Source organism: Ovis canadensis, chromosome 23 (assembly GCF_042477335.2).
Source record: "Ovis canadensis isolate MfBH-ARS-UI-01 breed Bighorn chromosome 23, ARS-UI_OviCan_v2, whole genome shotgun sequence".
Lineage (NCBI taxonomy): Eukaryota > Metazoa > Chordata > Mammalia > Artiodactyla > Bovidae > Ovis > Ovis canadensis.
The window spans coordinates 69,796,956-69,824,039 of record NC_091267.1 but is presented as its reverse complement, the minus strand read 5'-3'; the positions used below and the strand labels follow the sequence as shown (position 1 = coordinate 69,824,039).

Here is a 27,084-nt window from a genome sequence, read left to right as displayed (position 1 = left end):
ATCTGTCCAAAATGTTAAAGAGGCCTTGTTAACAAATTATCGGGAACTAGCACTGCATGCATATCACTGAGCTCGGAGTCAGGGAAGAAAGAATATTGCGAAGGGCATTTTTAATTTTTTTTCCTTGAAAGAGTTAAAGGAAATATAATTGGCTTATAAGGCCAAGTTAAAAGGTCGTATTTAAGGCCTATATCTGAGAGGAAGCAAAACTCACTCCTGTCCATTAAACTGTCAGAAGAACTGAAAATGACAAAATTATTTTTTAGTTTGTATTAATATATCCTCAGTTGTGCTAGTATACCCCACATTCAACACTCTCAGAATCAAGTTACTAATTAGCGTGTTCTGCGAATAGTTTTTCAGTATTGTTGCAAAAAATTGCGTTGACAGACACTTATTCTCTCTGTATAAAGAACATACACATGGCATTATACACAGACACAGGGATATAGTCCAGGCTATATACAAGAATATGCACATGATGAAATAAATCTATCTCCTTATAGGATAGTAGTGCCATGCATTTCTTTGCCACTCCTAAAGCATAAAAAATAATATTTTTCTGTTTGAAAGCTTCCATTATACTTTATATAGACTACTGTGGAAAGTATTAAGACTTTTCATGAAAACGTGGTATATGATCCACACATCAACTGTACAGAGGGTGTATTTTGTTACTCATTAAGAGATCTGTTAATGGCTTCTCTCTCTAGTTAAATAACATTGATATTTAAACATATGTATGAAATTATATTAAGATCTGTCCTGCTCCAATTAAATAAGTTTTTGTGCTTCATGTGTCAACTGACTTACAGTTACTAAAAATCTGTAAGAACTTTATAAGTATCTCTGAAATTAATCAATGAATCATTATCTTAAATTTTGGTTGAAAATAAAGAGGCATCACATAGGCATTCCCATCACTGTTAACAGAAAGCAAATTGATTATAGAAAATTCTGCGTATTTTGCTGCAGCTGTTACACCGCTTTAATCTTTGACTGGCACTGTACGTGTCTCTACTTTTTCCAAACCGAGGGCAGACACAGAGTAGAAACTCAGAGCAGAGGACGATGGAGAGCCGTCCTTTGATGTTTACCACAAAACAGACAGATGTGAGCTGAGAACAGACACATATACCGAACAATAACCAGAAGGGACCCGCTGGGGGGCGCATCACCCCCACGGACGACCCTGAGGCCCTGGGGACCCCAAGGGGGCTGCACAGAGGGAGGGGCTCCGCAGGAAGGCAGTTTCTCTTCCGGACTGAATGTTGCCCTTGAGAATTCAGGAAAAGGAACGTTCACTATGTGAGTAGTGTCGGGGCTAGACTGCTTGCAAAATTATTGCAAAGTTCAGATCACGATCAGGCTATTTTAAAAACTTCAAGTGCCAAACTGATTTCAGATACTCCAGGATGTTTCGTCACTGTGGATGAGTGGGTGCTGATGACACAGTGGTATGTTAACTGACTAATTCTAATCACACCTAAATCGGCTTTCCCGAACTGAATGAAATCACAGGATGTTGAAGCTGGAAAGACCCCCTAGCAGTCAGCCAGGGAGAAGGGGTGTCCGTTCCCAGGGTGGCCTGGCCCCACTAGGGAGGCATGTGGGGAGGAGGAAGAACTGGCCGTGGACCGACGGTGGAGGCGGGGCTGCCCTGTGCTACCTCAGGTCCCTCCGCATCTGCCCAGCACATCCCTGGGAGGTGGTGGTACCCGCAGTTTACAAAGCAGAACTTAGGTCCAGGGAAGTCCAGTGAGGAGTCGAGGTAACCGCGTAACATCTTTTAGGACAGCCAACCCCTGGAAAAATAGATGAGGGGCGGCTGGACAACACTGCGCTTAATTGGATGAATGGACTGGTAACACGGCTAAATTCAGCAGTTTAGGATAACTGGCTAGACTGCATCCCCGAGAGAGGTTTCTAGTGATATAAGTCATGGACCTTCGCTCTGTGTTATTCTGTATCAACAGTAGCCTGAATGAAGACATGGGATGCATGGATATCCACTGGTGTGCAGATAAAGTTGTAACAGAGCGCGACTGTACCAAACAGCAGAAAATGTCTACAAATAGCACTTTATAGTGTCTATAAAGTGGGTATATTAGAATATTGATTTCACCAGGCTGATGAGAAGAATGAATCAGCTAACAAGATGCAAAAACATCTAGTCCTGCATCTGACATTACAGTTGCCAACAGATGCTTCTTGTCACCAGAGAAATAGAAACAGAGAGAGCGAGATCAACCTGCTGGTCACTGGTTTCAAGTGAAAGGCTTAGTCATACACCACCCTTCCTCCTGCTCAGCAAACGACCTTGTGAATTTGGGGAAACTGGCAAACTTCTTACAGGAAGGGAAGTGGTAACGTATGAAGTTAAGAAGAGAAGCTATAGAGTAACAGGGAACGAAGCTAACCAGAGACATACCACAGTGCCATCCGCTGCCCTCCATGGACCACCCAACAGTTGGTAGAGACGGTGTGTGCATTTGAGGGATGCCTGTCCTCCGTGCCTGGCGGTCTGAGGCCAGGACCTCAGAATGGGAACGCAGCTATTGCTCTGAGGTCAGGGCTCTGCAGTGATCCTCAGGGTATCCACTGAGCACAAGCGGGTGGGTTGTGAGCGTGATAACAGAAAGGAGTCACCCAGGCAACAGGGGAAGAAGAGAAACCTTGCCTTTTCCATCGACAGTCTCCAGTGTACCACTGCTGGAGTAATCTTCCCAGAGCACCAGCTTTATTTCATGGTTAACCTGCTTAAAAACTTCAGTGGGTCTGGGTGCTTAGAAAAATCTTAAACTCCTCGGTTGGAGATTCCAGACCCTCCATAATCTAGTTTCGCTAATTTATCACTGTCATCTGCACGCCCATGCTCCCGCAGCCAGACTAATTTCAAAGCTGGTCCCTAAAACTCACTCCTTTTCAATCGCAGTACTTTGCTAACGCTTTTCCACTACCCTCTTTCCCCACTGGCATGCTCTCTTCCCTCCGCTCTGTTCAACTCTGTGGAAGCCCGTGTGGTATTCTGCAATTGCTAGAGCGCTCAGTGACCCTCTACTGAAATAAAAATGACCAACGACAAAACCTGTTTATTCCGGGTCCTGAGCACTGACTCTCATTCTGAATTAGTTTTGTATTGTGAACCGATACACAGACTGGGACCGTGCCTTCTAACCCTGTGTATCCCCTTTTCCCCCCACCGATGTGCCTAGTACAGCCCTTGGTCATAGTAGTAGTTCAATAGCTCTGCACTAAATGAAGTTACCTGGTAAATTCAGCAGGAAAAAAAAAAAAATCACTTAAGCCAGTTATTTGACTGAATTGACCAGGCAATGAAGTCAAAGTAATTGATCTGGTAGTCCCAACAGACACAGTCTAATTCTGCATGTAGTTATCTTGAAAGTCAAAAGTGTGCTGGGTGTGTGATATATTATAATGTGAGATTCTAACTGAACAAGGAAGGATCATACTATCAGAGGCCTGAAATGAAAGGGGGTGTCTGCCTTATTCTGGAATCTGTATAAACACAGAGCTCCACCTTTTTGCCTGATCCAGCTCGTCTGGCTGTTATGCAGATCATCTGTTATATAGGTTTATAGGATGGGTCTTGGTTTCAGTTTTTATTCTGAAAAATATGATACGCCACACTCCCTGTTTTACTCAGCATTTCAGAATATATATCCAATACGAAATACCAGAGATGATAGATATTATAGATAAAAACCATGAATAGAAAGAGAGTCCACTCAGGCCAAGCACATTCCTTACCTGACTGCTCATTAATCCTGTTCTAATCCTTACCCCATGGAGGTAAATGCTTTTTAAAACTTACATGTAAGACCACTTCAGTTAAATGGCACTGCTACAGTCGTTAGACTTCCCCATCTATCAAATTAAGGAATGCTGTAGGGGAATGTTCCAGGGGGAAAAACACTTAAACTTTCATAGAATAACCTGCAAATCGTAGTCAAGCTGGTTATGGACCGAAAGCTTGTGTTTCCCTAAAATTCATATGTTGATGCCTCAGGACTCAAGATGATAGTGTATGGAGCTGGGCCTCTAAGGAGATAATTAGATAAGGCCATGAGGGTGGGGCCCTTGTGATGAGATTAGTGCCCTTAGGAGAGACACAGGAGAGCTTGCTCTCTCTCTCTTCCAATCTTGGCCACAAAGAAGTCATGTTAGGACACAGCGAGATGGCAGTGCCTAGAAGCCAAGAGAAGGGACCTCAGAGAGAGGTCTTTACAACATCCTGATCTTGAATCTTCCAGCCTCCAGGACTGCGAAAACTACGTGTCTGCTCTTTAAGTAACCCAATCTACATGCTTTGTTGTGGCAGTGACCTAAGACAAACCGCAGCAAGGACTGAAAATGCTCCCTCTCTAAAAGAAATGTTAGGACCAAACTGAAGCCAGGACAGGCTCTAAGGGGCAGGCTAGGCCTGAGGTTTAGTCTCTAGAAAAGCTGAGGCACTGTAGCTACAGGCAATGTAGCTTGACCAATCAGAAAAATCCCCGAAACCCCCCACCCGTGCCAGACCTGAGCCAATCCGGATAGGGATGCGAGGTTAAAAGTCCCGCGCACGCATACGGTTTAACCAATCAGCTATGCTGTTACAGGAACAAAGAACCGTCTGTATAAAAATAAATGTGATTCAGAGCTCCAGGCTCTCCTCAAGATTCCACTGCGCTGGATGAGACTTGAGCCCTAGCTAGCAATAATAAACCCCTTCATGCTTTTGCATTGCTGTGGACGTCTTATTCTCTCAGTTTTGGGGACTCAGACTCTGGGCATAACAACAAAGACTAAAATTATTTTGTAAAGGCATAATTACGTATCATCTGGGAATTCCTTCCTACCCCTTCCTGGTAAAACAGGTGCATTAACAATTGTCCTAAATGTAGTAAGAAGTCAGCAACTCCTCTTTGTCATGTGGGACCTGAATCTGATAAGTCACAGGTGGCACTAATTTCCTAAACTCAAAGGCAGTAATTCCTCCAACAAGTACTTGTATTTTAGACATGCTTCCTATATGATGTAAATGTATACTTCCTATACATTTACAATGATTAAAATCTATGCCAACATGATTTAGATAAGTGCATATACGTGCATGTGTGTGAGAGAGAGAGAGTCACTCAGTCATGTCCAACTCTTTGTGACCGTATGGACTGTAGCCCGCCAGGCTCCTCTGTCCATGGCATTCTCCAGGCAAGAGTACTGGAGTGGGTTGCCATTCCCTTCTCCAGGAGATCTTTCCAACCCAGGGTTTGAACCCAGGTCTCCCGCATTGCAGGCAGATTTAGATAAGTGGTTTCCTCTAATTACAAACTTTCTACTAAAAATAAATGTCATGTGAATAGGAAAAATAATTCAAATATGGAAGCTTAAAGCACCTCAGTGTTTGTATGGTGTGTTCTTTACTCTCTGGCTCTCAAATCTAAAAAACATGCTCAAGATTTGAGTTAAAACGTCAATTCTTTTTCTCCAACTCTATTTCATATCATTCAAAAATCTAACATAAAGCACTTATCTATGTTATCAAAACATGCGTGGTTTCCAGTGATTGTATGTTTCTTTCTCAAAGTCTGGCAACCGTAAATGTTACAGAAAAGCAACAGGCTTGGTGGAGTTCACCCACACCCCTCCATCACAGCAGCATGGGGTGAGAGTCTGGCACTTTGAGCTGCAGGGTTGGCCCCGGTCTGCTGGTCTCCTTCAGAGTAAAGGTCGGCAACATGAATTAGGACAACTGGAATCAGAATCACAGAGTTCAGCACATACAAGAGCACAGGGATCCTTCTGTACTTTATTATCTAAAACGGTAGGATTTTCTACTGTTTCTAACATTTTATCCTTATGTTCATGACCATGCTGATCTAAATGATCATGGATTTATAAAAAAGATAGTACTGTGTGTGTTTCTATTTTTTCAGAGTTAGTAAGGGATGGGGCAACGTATGATTTCAATGAGGTGCAGCTTCCACGTTCAGTTAAACAGTTCGTTATGAATAAGAAGCCTGTAATTATTAATCTTAGAAATTCCTCTCTTAAGATTCTACCTGCGGATCACTCATTAAACCAAGGGTGACATAATCATGTGGTGCGGGGGCAGTAAAATGAGAACTAGGAGACCTAAGTGATGGTCTTAGCCCTCAGAGGACTGGTGTAACCTCAGATAAGTTGTTTAATTTCTACAACTTAACTTTTACTTAATAAATATTAAGGGCAATACATTGAATGCTGCTGGAGAAGAGTTTTGTTCCTAAAATTCTAGGACTTCATTAAATGCCATTTCCTTCTCCAGGGGATCTTCCCAACCCAGGGATCCAACCCACGTCTTCTGCACTGGCAGGCAGATTCTTTCCTACTGCGCCACCAGGAAAGCCCAAGTTCCCTTTCATAGGTGGTTTTAAGGTGGTTTTAAGTTGAGTGCTCCATTGGTCTTTACTTCTCCGGGTGTACAGTTTTGAATGTAAGATGACACAGCGGTGGGAGCGTGGCTTTTGGTATCAGTGAGACCTGGGTTTGAACCTCACCTTTTCCACTGACCACAGTGTTACTGCGGCCAAGAGAAAGCACCTCTCTGAGAGTCGTCTCATTATCTTTCGTAATCATTTTTACAGTCTTTTAATATAGAAAAAGGTAAAACCAATCCTCTCTTTGACCCCAATTCTGTTCCCTAGAGATGACGAGGAAGGCAATTATGTCCAAGTTTTTGATGGGAGCATCCCAGGGTTTAGGTTCTGTGAGAAATTAATGAATAAAGTTGGCTAAAAAAGAATGTTTCCTTTCACTTTCCTGCTGTGGAGCTGCTCATCAGCCTCTCTGGAGTACACCTGTGCTTTCCCCTCTGTCCCCTCCTCTTTTCACAATCACTGAAATGAAGAGTCAGTGGACACTCTTCTTTGGGTGCTGTCTGGGTGCCCCACTCTAATTTATCAGCCATGCTCTGAATGTCCGTACTGTTTACTCTCCTCCTTCCTGTAGGATCTTCTCTTTCTTGGAAGACTACAAGGGCCCTCAGGATCTTGGTCTCATGGCACTTTCTCACTACATATGGCACCTAACACTGTCCCTTCCATAGATGCTTGCTTAGTTAATAAACACAGTTTAAAACTTGGCAAAATGTTTGAAAACAGATAGCTTCATTTTGATTCCAAAGAGGTAAGATGTTAAAGTCCTACTTCAAAATTAAAAACCTTAATTCTGGGAGAATACTCTACTCGTCTTGAGCCATATGTGGCTTTTCAGAAGCCTTCTCAGAGGAGTCCTCCCTGACAGAGGATGTTGATGCAGGGGACCGAGGGAAGGACAGAAACTCTCCCGTCATGGGTGTCCTTCAGATGTTGGCAGCAGCCTGAGCGAGCTGCCCTGCCCGGAAGCCCCTCCATACACTCACAAGAATTGAAATAAAGAGGGAAGCGCTCTTGTATTTTTTTTTTCTTTTTAAAAAGAGAAGACTAATATAAAGGCTTCTTCATAAAGCAAGCTTAAGATCACAGTCAGGAGCGAAGTGGCCAGGCACTGTTACCGTGCGTGCAGTTAACCACGCACAGGAGGGGTGGCCCGTGGGCGCCAGGAGGGGAAGATGCCCAGTCACCCCCGCTGCCCTGCTCAGCTGCATCTCAGTGCTTCTGCAGCCTGTAAAGGGTGTCAGGGATGGAACAGGCCATTTTCAATCTAAATCTTGTTACAGATTAATAAACAAACATTTTCTTGCTTATTATGCAATTTATCATGACGAAAATTACGCTGGACTCCTCAAGGCTACATGCTGATACGTTCATTTATTCAGAGCAGTGTGCAGAGAGTTATACTAACCTTCATGACAGAGAACGATGTAAAAGCAAGATTTAAATTACCTGCTGAGAACCCAAGCATTGGTGTCTGTGGACATACTCCACGTAGATAAAGCACAGCACATCTTTATGTTTGCTGATATAAGCTTGGTGTGAACTTATTTAAACACAAAATAAAATATTAAATGGTTAGCCTAAAATAAAAACCTACCACTTCTCCCAGGCAACAAAACAAGACCGCATAATCATTGAAATTGTGTTTGGACCAGATTTGAAAATAGGCTATAAAATTCTGTCGAAGCAAATTCTGGACAATCAAAAATATTAAAGGCTTCTCAAGGTAATCAGGCGGAGAAGGCAATGGCACTCCACTCCAGTACTCTTGCCTGGAAAATCCTATGGATGCAGGAGCCTGGTAGGCTGTAGTCCGTGGGGTCGTGAAGAGTCAGACACGACTGAGCGACTTCACTTTCACTTTTCACTTTCATGTATTGGAGAAGGAAATGGCAACCCACTCCAGTGTTCTTGCCTGGAGAATCCCAGGGACGGGGGAGCCTGATGGGCTACCGTCTATGGGGTCGCACAGAGTCAGACACGACTGAAGCGACTTAGCAGCAGCAGCAGCAAGGTAACCAGGAGAGCTGAGGTAACAGCAGCCACTCTGTTGACTCCATGAAGGTGTCAACCACAGCTGCGGCCAAGGGGAGGATAAAAGATTGAAAATATGTGTCAGGCTTTGCACAAAGGCCAGCTGCCTCTTAACGACTACTGCTAACTCATGGCTTCATTGTCCCTCCTTCCCCTTAAAGTCAATCAAGAACCTTCAGGCTTCCTGTGTTCAGAAATTATCGTGGTTGCCATTATGTGGAAGTGATCATTCTAGAAATGAGTGTCTCTTCAGCTGTTGAACACCAGGACAATGACAAGGGCATCACCATCCACACCCCCCACCCAACATCAGATGGCAACATCCATCCAGTCTCTCAATATGTGCTAAGTGCTCTCCTAAGCACTTGACAAATACGAACTCACCTACCATCAGTCTTACGATGCAGGTGTTCAATTAGCCCCAGCTTGCAGATGGAACAGAGGTGAGAGGTGGAAGAGGCTGCTGAAGGGCGCTGAGCGAGGAGACTCAGAGGTGAGGCTTAGGAAGCATGGCGGTAGGACGGGATGTGACGGGGGAGGGCGGCTGCTTGGGTTTGAAATAAATTCCCTTCCCCGACTCAGCAATCTCGGGACTTTGAAATGGGCATGCCCAGCCTGAGGACAAAGTCATGGCATCCCAGTCGAGCCTTCAGCTGCTGCTCTGGTGTCCGCTTCTGAGCACAGAGCAGCCAGCAGAGAGACAGGCCCAAAGCATGGATATGAGAGAGGCAGCCATGGAGAAAAGGGCAGAGAACTCTAGCTTTTTTTTAAAGGTTCATAATGATAAGAATGAAATGTCATTCACTGAAAAAAAATCAAAAGAGGTGCTAACAGTTACAAGCAGGCCCAGAAGATACTGTAGGTTCAGTTCCAGAGCATCACAGTAAAGCGAGCATCACAATAAAGTGAATCGTGAATTTTTTAGCTTCTCAGCAATCACATAAAAAGGATGTTTATACTACACTGTAGACTATTAAGGACACAATACTGTTAAGTATTTCTTAACATGTATATCCCTTAATTTAAAAATACATTGTTGCTAAAAAGATCACAAGTTACAAAAATAACATCAAAGATTACTGACTTCAGATAACCATAACAAATACAATAATAAAAAAAAAAGTCTGAAATACTGCTAGAATTACCAAAACAAGACAAAGCGTCATGAATGATCAAATGCTGTTGGAAAAATGGTGCCAAAAGACTTCCTTGATGCAGGGTCAGCACAAACATTTGAGTTGTAAAAAGAAAACAACAACAACAAAATAACCCAGTATCTGCAGAACACAATAAAACTATGCACAATAAAACAAGATCTGCCTGTACACTGAGAAAGGCATCGTAAGACAGACAGGGGTGCAAGATTCCCGCCACTAGGACTTCCCGCTCACTAGGATGACTATACTCGGAAAGCAACAAAAACGGGAGACAGGTGGCGGCGAGGGTGGAGAGAAAATGGCCTCTTGCACGCTGCTGGAACACACAGAAAACTGTGTAGCTGCTGTGGAGAACAGTTTGGTGATTCATCTTAATAGGTTATACACAGAACTATCATCTGACCCAGCAATGCCACTTTCGGGTTATCTACTTAGAAATGAAAGTAGCTGTTCACACAAATACATCTACATGAATCTGAATTCTCATAGCAGCTCTATTCACAACAGTGGACTACAGTAGAAATGACCCAAATGGCCATCAATGGATAGAGAAGCAAAATGCAGTGAATCAACAGGATGGAATGTTACTCGACCGCACAAGGGAACGAAGTACTGAAAAGAGGCTGCAGCGTGAACGGACCTTGGAATCATCATGCTCAGGGAAAGGAGTCAGACACAAAAGCCCACATGCTACATAGCTCCGTCTATGTGAAACGGCCACAACAGGCAGCTTCACAGGGACGGAAGACCGTCAGGGCCGCTGGGAGGAGAGAACGGGAAGTGACTTCTCAGTGGACCTGGAGTCTCCATCAGGGTGGCCACACCTGGGAACCCGGGAGTGCTCGTGACGGCTTAACTGTCAGTGTGGTCGATGTCACTGAATGGTATCCTGTAAGAGGGACTCAGCGGTCAAGCTCATATTCTATGTGGTTTACACCATCCAAACAAAACAAAAAAGACTTCCTCCAGGAGTCAGGAGGCTGGGTTCTCAAGTCAATACTAACTTCTGACACCGGCCTCAGTTTTATTTCAGGAACTGCCTCAGCTCCTATTCCTTTTCCACTGCTCTCGTCCCTGCTTCCCTGGACCCCTGCAGCCCCCTGAGGGCTGATGGTCAACTGGGTGCAGATGAAACCTCAGTAAAGTAGGTTTAAAAATTAACGTGAGGGCAAAGGAGTAATTCCCCCAACAACTGGGCCATGTATTGTACCAGTACAACATTTTGAGCAACCATATATGTATTATTTTCCACATATGATCTGTTTATATTATTATTAGCTGATAATATGTCAAAGTGCAATAAAAATAAATTTAAAACTATGTCACAGATAAATCATTCATTGGCTTACAGCTAAATCTCAATTGTATTAAAATGACAGAAACATATCTCCCTTTCATTGTCTACTTCCAAAATTTCATATATTGAGATACTGGTCTATTTTTTGGCACTTAAAAAATGCCCCCAAAATTATTTTTATAAATTTAAAAATTATAAAAAAAAATTATAATCAATGACCTCTGCTAAAACCAAACAAAATCAACAGAAGCCAAATGAATTGAAAACAGAGCACGTACTTGGCAAGTTGTTTCTCGGCATCAGCACAAAGTTCGAGAAGCCCCATAAGGACAGCAGACACATCCATGTAAGGTTCCCAGACTGTGAAACCACGTCCAATCAGATCAATGGCTGTTCTGCGGATGGTACTATGTGGAGGAAGCTTAGGGCTTGGCGGCTGCAGCAGGAGAAACGTCAGGGCCTTACCTGAAATCACAAAACAAAAGACAGAGCGATAAAGCAATTTCCTTTGTGATGTTTTCTTTGAACTATATTTTCAAAATATAAACCACTTTGGATTTATCTTTTTTAATTGAAAAGGGGTTTTGAACAGTAAGACTATAAAAGATCTCAAGTTTACAGTTTGTTTAGCCATGTACTTTAAAGAGAGTATCTTTATCTCTTTAAAGAGATAGTTAAGTGACAACATTTTCTACTAAATTCTAAAGCGCTGTAATTATATAATAACTATATATAAATAAGCACATATAATTTCAAAACATATCAGTGACTCTAAACTTCCAAACAGTTTTCTTCCTACTCAACGTTCTGTGAAATGGAGATGGTTTCAAATAATGTAAGATGGTATTTCTTCATCTTTCTTCTACATCTAACAGAGTTTATATATGATGCTTCATCAGTAACATGCCTCATCACAGGCAATGATTATCACCAGGACTCAGAAACGGAGACGGTAGAATGTTTAGCTTTTAAAAGTCTCTCCCTAACAGAGGCCAAGCACGTATGTGCCTCTACATTCCCATGTTCTGACAGCAGATGATGTCAAGCACATGGTCAATTCTTTACATAAGTTTGTTACACATCTTTTAAAAATAGTTAATATTACTTCGAAATCTGAAGACATGATTTGGATTTTAGCACTCCTTTATGTTGAAGATCAAGCTAACCATTTGTATATAAAAACCTCATAGTGTTCAAGCTGCAAAAGCTCATCTACTTCCAAAGGCATTTTGACATGAAAAACAAAAAAAGCACCAGGGACTGCAAAGAACAAACTGCAACTTAGAAGAAGCTTTTGTATTTGTTTTTGAGGGGAAGAAACAAAACAGTCTGTAAATCATATCACTGTATAGTATACTGGTTAAAGGGAACAGAGTTTTCAGATTCAACAGAGTATTAATCAGTTTGATAACTTACTAGGGGGTTAGGCTTAGGAAGATACTCAGTGAACCTCAGTTTCCTTATCTGTAAAATGGGGATGATAATAGCTATTGCAAAGGGCCAGAGTGTTAAATGAATTAAAATCATACACAGTGTACTGCCAAGGGCTACATCAGCATGTGTTCCATGAAGGGCAATAGGGGCTCATTCTGAATAACAGGTTGAACTTGTCTGTTTCCAAAATTAAGAACATAGCATATGAAATTTAATTTACTGCACTCAACAAGTAAAAGCATTTGCTCACTTTTATGTTACAGCCAATTGTTAAAGGAGAATGAATTGAAATGGGGGTAATTAGAAGGATGGTTTCCCTTTTGGCTTCATGGTAAAGAGTCCACTTGCCAATGCAGGAGACACAGGTTCGATCCCTGGGTCGGGAAGATCCCCTGGAGAAGGAAATGGCAACCTACTCAAGTATTCTTGCCTGGGACATCCCATGGACAGAAGAGCGTGGCGGGCTATAGTCCATGGGGTTGCAAAGAGTCAGACACAACTTAGTGACTAACAACACAAAGCAAAGACCCCCAACAGCTCTGGCAGGGCAGTTTCTACCATTTGGGGAAGCATCAAAAAAAGCAGAGAGGAAAACGACCTATTTAACACAAAAATTCTAAATCTACCAATAAGTGTCTGTTTGGTTTTTTTTTTTTTTCCAATAATCTCTTTCGGAGTTCTAAAGACGTGCAGATGTTAAAATTCCACATCTGTCTCTGACAAGTTATTCACGACAAAACATGTAAATATGAGAAGATAAGAGGATTTCTAAGTTAAACCTTCTGATTTCTAGCCTTGTTGATTAATAACATGCTTACAACTTGAATGTTACCAGCAATACTGACACTTATGTTCTGAAGACATCTTAGGATTCAAATTTCTGTATCATATATTCTTTCTGTTGATACTAAAGAACCAGATTTTTTTAATGGTTTATATGATAATAATAATGAGGGAAAGGTACATTTGTTCCTTTTCAACTTGTATTCTGTAATTTAAAGTTTATCTAACTTATGACTCCATATGATTTAGGTGCTATGCAATATGGACCAAGGTGATAAAAAGCTAAAATTAAGACAATGATAGTACTTTCTCTATTGACAGGAAAAAAAAAAAAAAAAGCTTGCGACAGAACTTTATGAATTTTAAGTTTATCTCTCAGAACTTTTCTAAAATCTCTGGTACCTAATAAAGGTTGTATTTTAATCCGTACAAGACAGAATCTAATTTTGTACAAAAGTATACATTAACTTATTTTACGTAAGTGCCCCAATGTTCTACAGTCAAGGAACATTACCTCACTGAGTAAGCAAGGTGGAGAAGGATGCCACCATCTGCCACTATGACTGAGTTTTTTGTAAAAACCTTTCCCAGCGGCAGCATTAAGAAGTTTAACAAACCAGCCTGATACTCGTTCAAGACTTTTCACAATTTGGTCCCAACCCTTCCATCCCAAGATTCCTGTGGGAACTATTTACAGACTATTGCTACAGTGTACTAAGTCCTGGGGAGAAAAAAAAGAACAAGAGTCAAGTTTTTTTCAAGGAAATTCATTCTAGCTCAGGATACAGGTGAGCAAACAGGCAATCTGAATATATTACGAAGAGTGTTAAAATATTTATAAGCTCAAGGTATCAAGACAGAACTTAGCAGGGGCACTTAATCTGATGTTAGGGATATAAGAAGGGAAAGGTGAGCTGAATATCCAAACCTAAAGACTAAGTAGGACTTTGTCACTCATGGGAGAGGAGTATGAAAAAAAAATATTATAGGAAAAGAGAATAGCAAGTCTAAAGACCAGAAGATGAGAGGGAACATGGCCAGACCAAGCGGTGACACACAGTTCAACAGGGCTGGAAAATTTGTCAGAGGAAAGGGAAAGGGTTCGGGTGATGGGCAAGAGGGAAAAGAGGAGGAAGTGGATGAAATGTAACAGAGAGACACGAGGCAGGACACGCTATTAGAGCCCGATCACAAAGGGCCTTCTTACCTGCCATGCCAAGAGTTTGTATTCTGGTAACAATGGGGAACCACCAGAAAGTTCTAAGTGAAGGAGAGGTTTGATTAGATTTTCAGAAAGGGGCAAGACCTACTGCCTCTTAAATTCTGATCTACTTATACCCAGCCAATTGGATGAATTAGAATCACAGCATTTTCAAGTCGAAAAGACCTTAGAAAACAATGATCTATTCCTATGTTTCAGATGAGATAACTGAGAACTGTGGATGGCAAGCAGTTAGCTGCAGGCCCCTGTGGCTCAGGCCACGGGCAACGTGACCAGTATACATCTCTGAATACAACTTACGTCTTTACAACCATGTTTTATTCATGAGATTCTACCAAAACAGAAGATTAAACAAATGATATGTTTTATCTTTTCTCACACAATGAGAAGGTTGCTATTGCTGGTTCAACGGCTAAATACAGCGATACCCAGTTATCACTGTCTCGACTCTATCTTTGCTGTATCACGCCCACTAGACGGTTGATGGCATACCCAGTACTGCACCCACCTCGCAGCAGGAAGAGGCAGAAGGCTGCAGGGCAGAAGGACACGTGTCAGGTAAGCCAAGCCCCCAGTAAAATCTAACTACATTTCACGGACCGAAATTACATCATAATCCCCCCAGTTTAAGGAAGGAAGGGAAGGATGGGAAATGTAGTTTGTTATCCAACCACAATGCCATCTTCAACAATTCTGAGGCTTTGTTCTCATGTGAAAGGAGAATGGTATGCAGTTGTGTGTGTGTGCGCTCAGCTGTTCATTTCTGACTCTCTGCGACTCCATGGACTGTAGCCTGCCAGAGTCCTCTGCCCATGGAATCTTCCAGGCAGGGATGCTGCAATGGGCTGCGCTTGGCAGCTGGCAATTTCTGCCAGGTCCTCTCTGCTTCCCTTAGAATGAAATTCTTCTTTTTATGAGAGCGATTATTATCTATACGTTTAACAAACAACAATATGGCATCTTTGGTATTTATTCCAAAGCTAATTAATTCCAAAATTAGTCCAAAGCTAATTTTATTACTTTTTCACATCTGCTAAATGAGCAAATTCCCTGGGTCATATGAAATTTTCATTAAAAGACTTTTTTTTTTCACATGAGGCTTATCACCGTGATTTATAAATTCAGTAAGTACTTAATACACAATTCTTGCTTTGGCAAATACTGAAAATTACTTTATACAGCGTGTACGCAGCATGCTCAGTAAAATTATGCACAGAACACAAATTTCCAAGAATCTGCTACAAACTTGTGCTGGTCTATGTCCAAGTTTCCATGACTCTCTGGTGAAATGGTAAAATATAAATAATGTAATGAGTGTTTTTTCATAAAGCTAAATTTATTCAGTTTAAAACAGTGCTTATTCTAAGGTTATGTACTTACTACTTTTTTGGTGAATAAATTTTTTTATATAAAATGATAAAGATAGTGGTATTTTCTTAATGTTTGCACTCAGCAAAATAAAACAAAGTTCTGCTAAATACTCCCAAATTTTATTTTTGGAAATTTTACTGGCCCATGATATCAGAGGGCTTTCCAGATGGCTCAGTGGTAAAAGAATCTGTCTGCCAATGCAGGAGAAGCAAGAGATGCAGCTTCGATTCTTGGGTTGGGAAGATCCCCTGGAGTAGGAAATGGCAACCCACTGCCGTATTCTTGCCTGGAACATTCCATGGACAGAGGAGCCTGGCAGGCTACAGTCCACGTGGTTGCAAAAAGTCAGACACAACTGAGCATGCCCAAAAGGATGATCTCAGAAAGTTTTGAAAAAAGCTGCTGTTTGTACTGTCCTGAACTGCATGGTCCTTCCCCATTCTAAGAATCACACCCGAGAAGTCCCATTACTGGCCACTGGCTTTTCACTGAGACTGCCAAGAGGTTCCTAACTCAACTTGTTACAGAATGGAATTCAGCATTATTCAAGTCGACCTGTGACCATATTCATGGCAGGGTTATCAGATGACTAGTCTTTCTTACCAGTAAGATGGGTACACAGTACAGACACTGGCAGCTTTATGGTGGGCATTAACCAAACAGCACCCTGTGCCCCACCCCATCGCCACTCTGTATGTCTAGCCAAACGAGCTACAGAATGCAGACTGGCTCAGAACCCTGGCAAGAAATCAAATCAAGACAGAGCCCCTTAAAAAGCAGAAAGCACTGAAAATCCAGCACTGGATAAATCACAATTAACTTAGACCCTCCAGCTGTTGAGAAAGTACTTCCGTTGTCATGCAGTCAAGAGTAACAACAATAGCCCATATTTTAGTGCTGCTTTATCTCAAGCTTATCTCAAGCTGTTTTTTAAAAAAGTGCTCCTACTTTAACCTTACCATTTTTTTTTTTAAGTGCTACAGAGGCACAATGCTGCAGGAAAATATTTACACTTTGCTGTAACGGCACCACGCTAAAAATGAGAAAAGGATTGACACAGAGATAGCAAAATAAAGCCTATGTAAGCTATGGGCACAGCCATATACTATGGCTAACTTGTTGCTCTGGCAAGATGACTGCTGTCCTTTCATAAATTGACCAAGGAAAAATGCCAACTTAAAACATTTTTACCCTCTCTGGCTGGTTGTGATGACCAGCTCTTTCAAAAGATTAACAATACAAGTCATAATGCACACACACACACACACACACACACACTCTCTCTCTCTCTCTCTCTCTCTCTCTGAGGCTGTTACTTAGGAAATAATGAATTTGCTTTATGGATTATTTTTCTATCCTTATCACAAAGTGTAGACTCACTTTATTAATGTACTCTACATTTAATGAATAACTACCATAAGACAACCCTATTAATTATAAAGAACTATAGTTATATATTTCTATAAGCATCGGGTATCGTTTCCAGCATCATTTGATAATAAATAACACTTTTATATTATTGATTCTATTCCACTTTTTCCCCTTTTGCATTTCTAATGCAAGTATAGAAACTAAACATGATGGTACCCTGAGCTCTCCATAGCACAAAGAACAACGTTAGCACACTGTTCAAAACATAATGAAAAAAAATGACTTATTTTATTCACTTAAAACACACAGGCACACAGTTAACTGGCAGTTAAACACACTAACAAAACATTTTTAACACTAGCTCAAATCTTTATTTTCATATAACGACAGATTCTACTAACACGACACGTTCATGACACAAATATGAATGTGTAGTACTTTTTTTAACCCAGTTTCTATTTGTGCTGAAACCGCACTAAATAAGAAAGGATCATTTAAAAAGCTTTAAAATCAATGATATTTTTTCCCAGCTTTGCAACTGCAGTTTTTCTTTTCTTTTTTTTTTGGATTAAGTTTTCCCTTACATGCTCCTCTTGAAGTATGAAGGCCTCGTTGTTCTGCAACCAGCTGTCATAAGCCCTCTAGCAACTGGTACAACCCAATGAAGAAGGTGCTGAATAATGAAGCAGGAAACAGGGCAGGACAACGCCGAAGAACGGGGCAGGGCCCCGTTCCGGAGTGAGAATGGGGCAGGGCCCGTTCTCCAGCGGGGCCCTCAGTCACGGAGTGCCTGCCTGCTGGAGTCAAGGGAACCTGGATGTTATGGCAGGAGATGTTTATAGGAAACCAGGGGCTACAGGGAGACGTTCTAAGAATTAGCAACTAAAATAGAAGCCACAGTCAAACTATGCTTACCAAGAGAGAATGAGATTTTCTTACTGGAATTATTGTAAAACTAAAGCATTTCAGAGAATTCCCTAAGAGCCCTTAGAGATGACTGACAATTACTGCTATTGTCCTGCTGGTAGGCAGTATATGGAACCATTTTCTTAGGTTTGGGTCCCTCTTCGGCTAGTTAACTGGAAAAGGAAATGGCAACCCACTCCAGCATTCTTGCTTGGAGAATCCCATGGACAGAGGAGCCTGGTGGGCTACTGTCTTTGGGGTCGCAGAGTCGGACACGACGGAGTGACTGAGCACTCGGCTAGTTAACAGGCCTAGTTTAGATAAATTGGTTCATCACACTTAAAAGAAAATCATTAATAAAGAAATGGCCACTAACCTCCTCAGCTCTGGAGAGTATAGAAGGGGGAAAGAAAATAAACGTCATATTTAAAAAATGTACTAATTAATAGCTCAATTACAAGAACTTCCCGTGGGAGAACATATTATATGCACTTTAAACCAAATGAATTTATGATGATTTGTGCCATTACAATGAGTGCAAAATGAATTAATAATGATTGGCCACTTATTTCAAAGTATAACCAACTGAATGAAGCCTTTTCCCACTTGCTAATGTCCATCAGAGAACCAGGATGGCAGAGTGCCATCTAGAATTCTAGTCTTTGGCTTTACACAGGTACATGATTTGATTGAAAATAATCCCAATATAGTGCGCATTATTCATGGACATAGAATAATAAACACTTCTATGATGAGAGGCTTTGTATTAATAGCTATAAAAAACTACTTTTGAACTTTTTACATCCTGTATTACATAGAAATCAAGTCATCATTTCATTTACTAAAAGGCATAAAATTTTTCTGTTAAATTAGGAAGTTATTTTAAAACTTATTAATAACTTATTAAAAACTTATTAATGTGATATCAGCTTAGTCAAAACAGTTCTGATTCAAATAAAGTAGCTGTTTCTTGTCCTACAATCAGAAGAGTGTAAAATCCAATGCTGCTTGATTGAAAGGACATTTTTTTTTTCTTTTTGAGTTCTTAATTAAGTTGTGTCATACAGTGAAATTTAATCTCATTTTGTTTTTGATATTTCATGTGTTTTGGGTGGAAGACCAAAATAAGTGTTTTACCTCCACATAAACAAAAGGATATTACTTACTGTATAAGGCTCTTTTCCTCCTTAAGGATGGTAAAAAGTGCTGACAGTTTGCGGAACAGCAATAAAGAAGTAAAATTGTAGAAGTAGATGTTTATGATGTCAAAGAAGTAAAAACAAAAAATAATCCACGGATCTATGGAATCTTTTTTTTTTTTTCCTATGGAATCTTTAGTTGAATGATCTAAATATTTCTATGTCCTTTTCCCCAAAGGTGTGTGGTTGTTGAATGTCATGAATGGTTGGGGACAGGGGCAGAAAGCAAAGCAAGAAAACAGGGGTTCAAGTTCTAGCTCTGGCACCTAATAGCTGGGGGATCCTTTCACTGACCCATTATTTCCTAGGCCTGCTGGGGACCAGGCATGGTTCTAAAGCACAGGTCAACCAAGTTGAAGCTTACGAAGCTCTCATGAAACTTATATTCTAGCTGGGACAAAACAACCAAATGAACACATAGGTATGTCAAGTAGTACTAAGTCCTGGGAAGAAAAATAAGCAGACCAAGAGCCCAGAAAGCGAGAGAGAGGGAAGCACTCTGCAAAAGGTGACAGGCAACTGCACAAACTAAAGCATGTTCATCTTCCGGGACAGTGAACTCTCATGACTACTGAAAACGATTTGGAGTTTGTGGAATGCCCTCTAGGTACAGAAAGATGGAGGAAACAGGAGTTTTTCCGGTTTATAAAACATGTATTTCTTACCATGTTCTATGCATAGCTTCTATCAGCCTTCTCTAGGCCTGATCACCTCCAGGAACCAACCTACCAGCGTGAGTCTCTGGCCTTCTAAGCAGAGACTGGCCCTTTCTCAAAGATGAAACTTCCCTAACACTGCAGTTCCACTAGCATTTGACCTTAACCATTTCTGGTCATCTGTACCCCCTTAACAGCACGTGAGACGGACTGGGCCAATGTATGACAGGATTCACAAGACGCTGATGTGTCTCTCCAAAGAAATCGACCCCCTCCTCAAGCAAGGGCTCATGCTCAGCTACTTTACCCATGTGTACGCCTCTTAGGCTTCTAGAATTTAACTGTTATTTACAAAAACACATAAAATCAAAACAATGATATTCTTTAATAAATACTATTAATGACAACCAAAAGCATGGCAAAAAACACCTGATATAACTTCATAACTGCTTCTACTTTTAAAATAATTCACACAGGCTAATTAAGGAAGTTTGTGATCATTATAAGATAAATCTCAAGTAATTTTATAGGTAGTCCAGTGGAGAGTAAAATAATATGAAAAATTACTTATCTTTTTTCTAATAACCACAGTAAAACATTCAACTGGAATGAGGAGCTGCTGAACATTAACCCTTTACAGATACCCAGTCAAAGAGTAAAGAGGGCAGCCCTGGTGTGCTTGCTCAGTTGCTTCAGTCTTGTCCTACTCTTTGCAACCTAATGGACTCTAGCCTGCCAGGCTCCTAAGTCCATGGGATTCTCCAGGCAAGAATACTGGTGTGGGTTGCCACGCCATCCTCCAGGGGATCTTCCTGACCCGGGGATTGAACCCATGTCTTCTGCATCTCCAGCATTACAGGCAAATTCTTTACCACTAAGCCATCAGGGAAATATAGTGGCCCTTAGTAGATACTACATATTAAGTGAGCTGTGACATGGAATGTAGAATAATTACGTGGAAATAAAGTCAGAATTGTTCTACATGCAGGCAAAGGAATACCACCATTCTCAATATAAGCACTCTAAATGTTTCCTTTCTACACATTTATTTTATTGAGGTTGAGTAAGGGAGGAAAAAAAAAAAAGATGAACAAACAAAAGTCACTCTGCTGCCTGTTTCTCAGTCTGGACATCTTTGTTTAAGCTTTGACTTGGCTTAAATGAATGAATTAATATTGACAAAAACATCAACTAAGCTAATGAGTTGTTAGTTAAGGCAATAAACATGTCACATTAGAGTCAGCGCAGCAAAGAGGTAATTAGCCCTGGAAAAGCCCTGCTGATTGGAGCTGTTGAGATCCTCTGCTCTTAACCTTTGAGTCCATTATCTAACCCAGGAGTTGTGGCTGTGTTAATGGGAACTCGCCAGTAAACAGCAGCCTTGCAGGAGCAGCCAAGCCTGTATTCAGAATCCTAGGATGAAAGGGGTGCCGGTGTGTTTATAGAAGAGCCATCAACGAAGCTCCATGAAAATCTGAAACAGAGCTCTTTGGGAATAGATGCTAATGTCAAACAAGGACAAATATATTTCCAAGAAAAACTTGGTGGGGTGGTGGTACCCATTTTTTTGACATAAAGGACATACAGAAATATATTAACACACAATCTAATAAAGGAGAAGTCATTCCAATCACAAAATCCCATCTCTTCTGCAAATAAGGATGCTCTGATCCTTTCAAGATAAAGTGCAATATACTGTAATACAATGAATTCCTGAACTATCTGAGCTAAAGAAGCAACCAGGATCACACCTCAAAATCATAGATAACAATTTATGTTCATTTAAAGCAAAAAAGAAACATACACATGCTGTTACACTCCAGAAATATATGCTTACATGAGTAACTGCAGATTTTAGTTTCCTCTGTAAGATCTATTATTATTATTATTTTTAAACTTCTCACTCATTTTAATGATTTGGCTTTAGGACAACCAAAACTAGCACTTTCAAAGTCCATGCTGAAAAAAAAATCGAACATTTATAGAAAAATCACAAACAGGAGTTACAACATACATGAATAAAACCCCCGTTCTCTAGATGAGTGGATCGTTCCTGAAATAAAGCAAAAGACCATATTGACAAGCACAGGTTGAATCTGCATAATCTTCATATTAACTTCAAAAAAATGATCAACCAAGCCTAAGTTCTGACGTTGCTTCTAATACTACAAACGCATATAGATATATCAATTTGCATGTGGATTAACTGATGCTACTACATCATCAGGAAATATTTCTTTTTCCCTGGAAAACTTGCTTTTTAAAAGATTTAAAGCAAACAAACAAATCACGCATTCAAGATAATATCACACTGCCACTCATTTGCGGGTTTTCATGATTTTATGCTATCTCCCTCTGCAAAGGAAGAAAATGTTCCATCCTGATTTTATTACGTAAGTTTGATGAAAGAAAGGGGTGGGTACCCAGTTTCGTGATGTTCCTGCTGTGTGTGAATGTGCAGTGTGTGTGCATCTGGGTGTGAGAGGAGCACAGACGTGGGGCATTTACTATACAGTAAATCAATATGTGCTATCTTTTTTCAGGCTGAGTAATTTCAAAAGGGACAGGAAGCAATTAGCTGCCTCACATCTTACTGGCTACTGCATGGTTTTAATTTTTTTTTTCCCCCCTCAAATGTAGTTTCTTTCTTAATGAATTTGCAAAACAGCTATATATGGCTATAGTTTCATTAGTTAATTCTTTTTTATAATAAACTATAGATTGAAAAGCACTATAAACCAGTCTTCATCTTCAATGAAAGATGAAAGAAGTAATGCTGTAAACCACAATAAGAAATACATTTTTTTTTCTGCTATTCTACTATCACTGGCAGCCAAGTAGACTGTGGAAGAAATATACTACAGTATTTATTTCTAATATTATGCACAGCACATATAAAAATGCCCAAATACTTCTGAATTGTCTGGGAGCAATAAAGAAAAATAAATAAGACTGTCAAAACATTTTAAAAACTTAACAGACATATATGGATTTAATTTGGTATGATTATATGATAATTTCTTATCCAGGCAGTATACCATAGAATAATTGTGCACAATCTGTCTATCCCAATCTACCTGAAGAATATGACTTATGGCTAAACCATGTCTTAGAAGAAAGGGAAGTTGCCCAGTCGTGTCTGACTCTGTGACCCCATGGACTGTAGCCCACCAGGCTCCCCTGTCCACAGGATTCTCCAGGCAAGAGTACTGGAGTGGGCTACCATTTCCTTTTCAAGAAGTGGGTTTCAGAATGGAGGGCGAGCAGAGCACCACGAGTCTAACATGAGAAGTCCTCAGTCCGGTCTGCTCGTCCACACCATGACCCTGCTCCCTTCCGGTTAGCAGGCACAGCCACCCTCCTCTCTGTGGTGACTGATGCACGGACGCCAGTGGACAGTCGTGAGGTGAGACCGAGACTCCAGTCCCCAAAGTGCACTTGCCAACAGTCTGACGCTACATGACACATGCTGGGCGTCAGCTTCTTCATCTAATGAGGTCAGATGAGGTGCAGGGAGACCTGTCTCTGGAGCTGACAAGAGTATTTTTATTTATTTATCTGACATGTAGACTCTTCAGTCTTTGGTATGGCATGCAGAATCTTAGTTGCGGCATGTGAGATTTCGTTCCCTGGCCAGGGATCAAACCCGGGCCCCCTGCACTGGCAGCAGAGTCTCAGCCACCGGACCACCAGGACCTCCCTGATTGGAGTACAGAATGATACAACATATCAGGTCTGCCACAGAGGAGCCTTTGATATACTCCTCTCCTTCCATCTCCCATATACAATCTCTATGTATATAATGGCACAGACATTGTTCCCTAATTATTTCCTTCAATCGCAGATATTTATTTGTATACTGAACTAAGACTTCAAAAAAAGACTTTTTTAAAGGAGGAAAACCATTAATACTTAGACTCCAGTCCTTCTAAAAATATATTATATTTTTGGAATTATTTGCGTGGCGGGGAGGGGGAGGTGAAGGAGAAATTTATTGCTTTGTCAGGCCAAGGGGGAGACAGTGGGGAAAAAGATATATTTTTAAAAGAGCTTTCTAGAAAACAGTAGGAAAAATCAGTAAAATACATAAATGAAGAAAAAGGGGAAAAAAAAAAGAAGGAAGAAGGGGCAATTCTGTTTGCTGACTGCCTGGTAGGTGGCGGGTACTGTGCTGGGTGGTTTATGTGTAAGGTATTTCATTCTGAAAAGAACCCAGGGAGGAATATGACGCTAGTTTCAATTTCAAAGATGAGGAAAACTGCTTCTCACAAACCTTAGCTAACTTACTCTAGATCATACTGTTAGTAATGCCACAATACGGTTTCCTTGACTTGAAATCTTCTGTCCTATCCATTATACTGTGCATAATATTTATTTAAAAGGAAAAGGCTATGTCATACTCCACACATAAGATGACATCTGCAAAGGGATTTTATGTTTAATATTGCAAATGAAATACATCCTGTTGTTTTTCTCCTGGTAATCCCAGATACCGTAGATGGGATTCATGACAATTGAGTAAGAGCAGAATCATTTGAACATGTATGATAAGTAAAGCCAAACTGGCAGGAGCCTCAAGCTGGCCAGAACTGTTTATCTGAATGATCTGCGTATATTAACACTTAAAAAGTAGACAGAGAAAGGCAAACAAATATGGTAATGCTGGATTTCCAACCTGCCCCTATTAACTCTGGCCTAGTTACGCAGAGCTAGCATTGCGATTTTTCTTCCTCTCAAAATCTGCAGAAGGTGAATTAAATGTGAAAGCAAGATCAATTCTGTTCTAAGACAGTAAATGAGCTTAGGATCAGACCTATTTCAGGTTACAAACAGAATCTAATTATGCCATCTTAAATGTATGTTTATAGAACCATATTACAGAGGCAGGAAAAAGGGAAGATACCCCCAACCCAACTCGAATGACAAGCAAAATTCATGGCTACTGAAAGGGTAAGAAAAAAAATTTGATCCCATATTCACACCACCCACATATAGAGAAAAATATTTCCATGCTTCATATTTTGTAACAGCTAAGAGCTTGCTCAGTTGCTCAGTTGTATCCGACTCTTTGAGACCCTGTCGATTGCAGCACTCCATGCTTCCCTGTTCTTCACCATCTCCTGGAGCTTGCTCAAACTCATGTCTATTGAGTCAGTGATGCTATCCAACCATCTCATCCTTTGTCACCCTCTTCTCTTCTCTCAGTCTTTCCCAGCATCAGGGTCTTTTCCAATAAGTCAGTTCTTTGCATCAGGTGGCCAAAGTACCAGAGTTCCAGCTTCAGCATCAGATCTTCCAATGAATACTCAGGGTTGATTTCCTTTAGGATTGACTAGCCAGCTTTTCCCCTCTTCTCCTTCACTTTCATTAAGAGGTTCTATAGTTCCTCTTCACTTTCTGCCGTAAGGGTCTAACCTCATGACAATAGATCAGAAAACAGAGGCTCAGAAAGGTTATGTGGCTTACTCTAGATTAGAGAACAAATGTGATGGCAGGGCCAGAAGTCATAGCTCCAGTCTCAAAAATCAGCATTCTCGCTATGGTAACACAAAGCTTCCACAATAAATGAAGTTCAAAATTATCATCATCATAACTCTTTTGACCACAACCATTTTCCAGTTGTTGGCACACTGTCTGGAACTGAGAAGCATTAAAAATATTTTTGGAATGACTGAATGGACTTGATCCACACTCCACTGTCCATATTTTAACTATATTTTGAGGTCTTGGGTAAGTTTCACTGTATTTACCAAGGTTTTGATGGTCACTCCAACTATTTTATCCCTAAATTTCTGGAGTACATCCTGTTTATACTATTCAAAGAAATACAGACTTAGAAAGCTCAGAATTAGAAGAAACTTCAGAGATGATCTGGCCTGCAGATTTCTAATCCTGGTTGATATTTAGAATCAAGACACTTGATGAACAGGATGTGCTCCAGATATTCATGCTTGCTCCTCGGAAGAAGAGCTATGACTTCCCTGGTGGCTCAGACGGTAAAGCATCTGCCTCCAATGCAGGAGACCCGGGTTCAATCCCTGGGTCGGGAAGATCTCCTGGAGAAGGAAATGGCAACCCACTCCAGGACTCTTGCCTGGAAAATCCCGTGGATGGAGGAACCTGGTAGGCTACAGTCCATGGGGTCACAAAGAGTCGGACACGACTGAGCGACTTCACTTTCAGACAGTGTATTAAAAAGCAGAGACATCACTTTGCCAACAAAGGTCCATATAGTCAAAGCTATGGTTTTTCCAGCAGTCATGTATGGATGTGATGGCTGGACCATAAAGAAGGCTGAACACAGAAGAACTGATACCTTAGAATTTTGGTGCTGGAGAAGATTCTTGAGAGTCCCTTAGGCAACAAGATCAAACCAGTCAATCCTAAAGGAAATCAATCCCAAATATTCCCTGGAAGGACTGATGCTGAAGGTGAAGCTCCAATATTATGGCCACCTGATGTGTAGAGCTGACTTACTGGAAAAGACCCTGATGCTGGGAAAGATTCAGGGCAGGAGGAGAAGGGGGTGAAAGACGATGAGATGGTTGGATGGATCATCAACTCAATGGACATGAGTTTAAGCAAACTCTGGGAAATAGTGAAGGACAGGGAAACCTGGCGTTCTGCAGTCCGTGTGGTCGCAAAGACTCAGACACAGCTTAGCAACTGAACAACAACAATTTAGAAGAGCTTAATGAAAACACACGTTTGGGCCACACTGCAGACTACAGATTCAGAACAGAGTCCCCTGGCTTGGCATTCACTACTCTGCAGGACAACTGGTTCCACCGTCAGGTATCTTTTTCCCTACAGAAAATTTCAAACTTAGACAAAAGTATAAAGAAAAAGTACAATAAATCTTATAGCAACCATCATGCAGCTTCAACAGTTTTGAACTCCTGGACAGTCTTGTTTCAACCACATCCTCACAGTCCTGAACCCCTTGAATTACTCTGTAGCAAACCTCACCTATAAAAATTTCAGTACCTAAGTCTAAAATATTGGGATGTATCAAAAACATAATCACATGCTATTATCACACTTAAACAAAATTATCAAAAATTCCTTAATATCATCAAACATCCAGATGGCTATCACATTTTATTGATTCTCTTTCTGTCCTCCTCTTTTCCCCTCTCTCTCTTTCCTTCATTTATGTCTGTCTCTTCTAATCATAATCCATATATGATTAAATCTTAAATCTCATAATCTATAGGTTGTCTCTTTCCCCTTTC

General features: G+C 40.8%; 1 protein-coding gene across 6 annotated transcripts in view; it reads right to left on the bottom strand.

Moving 5' to 3' along the window:
• Positions 1 to 27,084, bottom strand: part of WDR7 (WD repeat domain 7) — a 354,635-nt gene that overhangs the window by 101,010 nt on the left and 226,541 nt on the right. For all 6 annotated transcript variants that reach the window (XM_069568596.1, XM_069568597.1, XM_069568598.1 and 3 more), the window contains one exon: positions 11,186 to 11,372. In XM_069568596.1, coding sequence (XP_069424697.1) covers positions 11,186 to 11,372 — 187 coding nt within the window. The remainder of the gene's footprint in view (positions 1 to 11,185; positions 11,373 to 27,084) is intronic.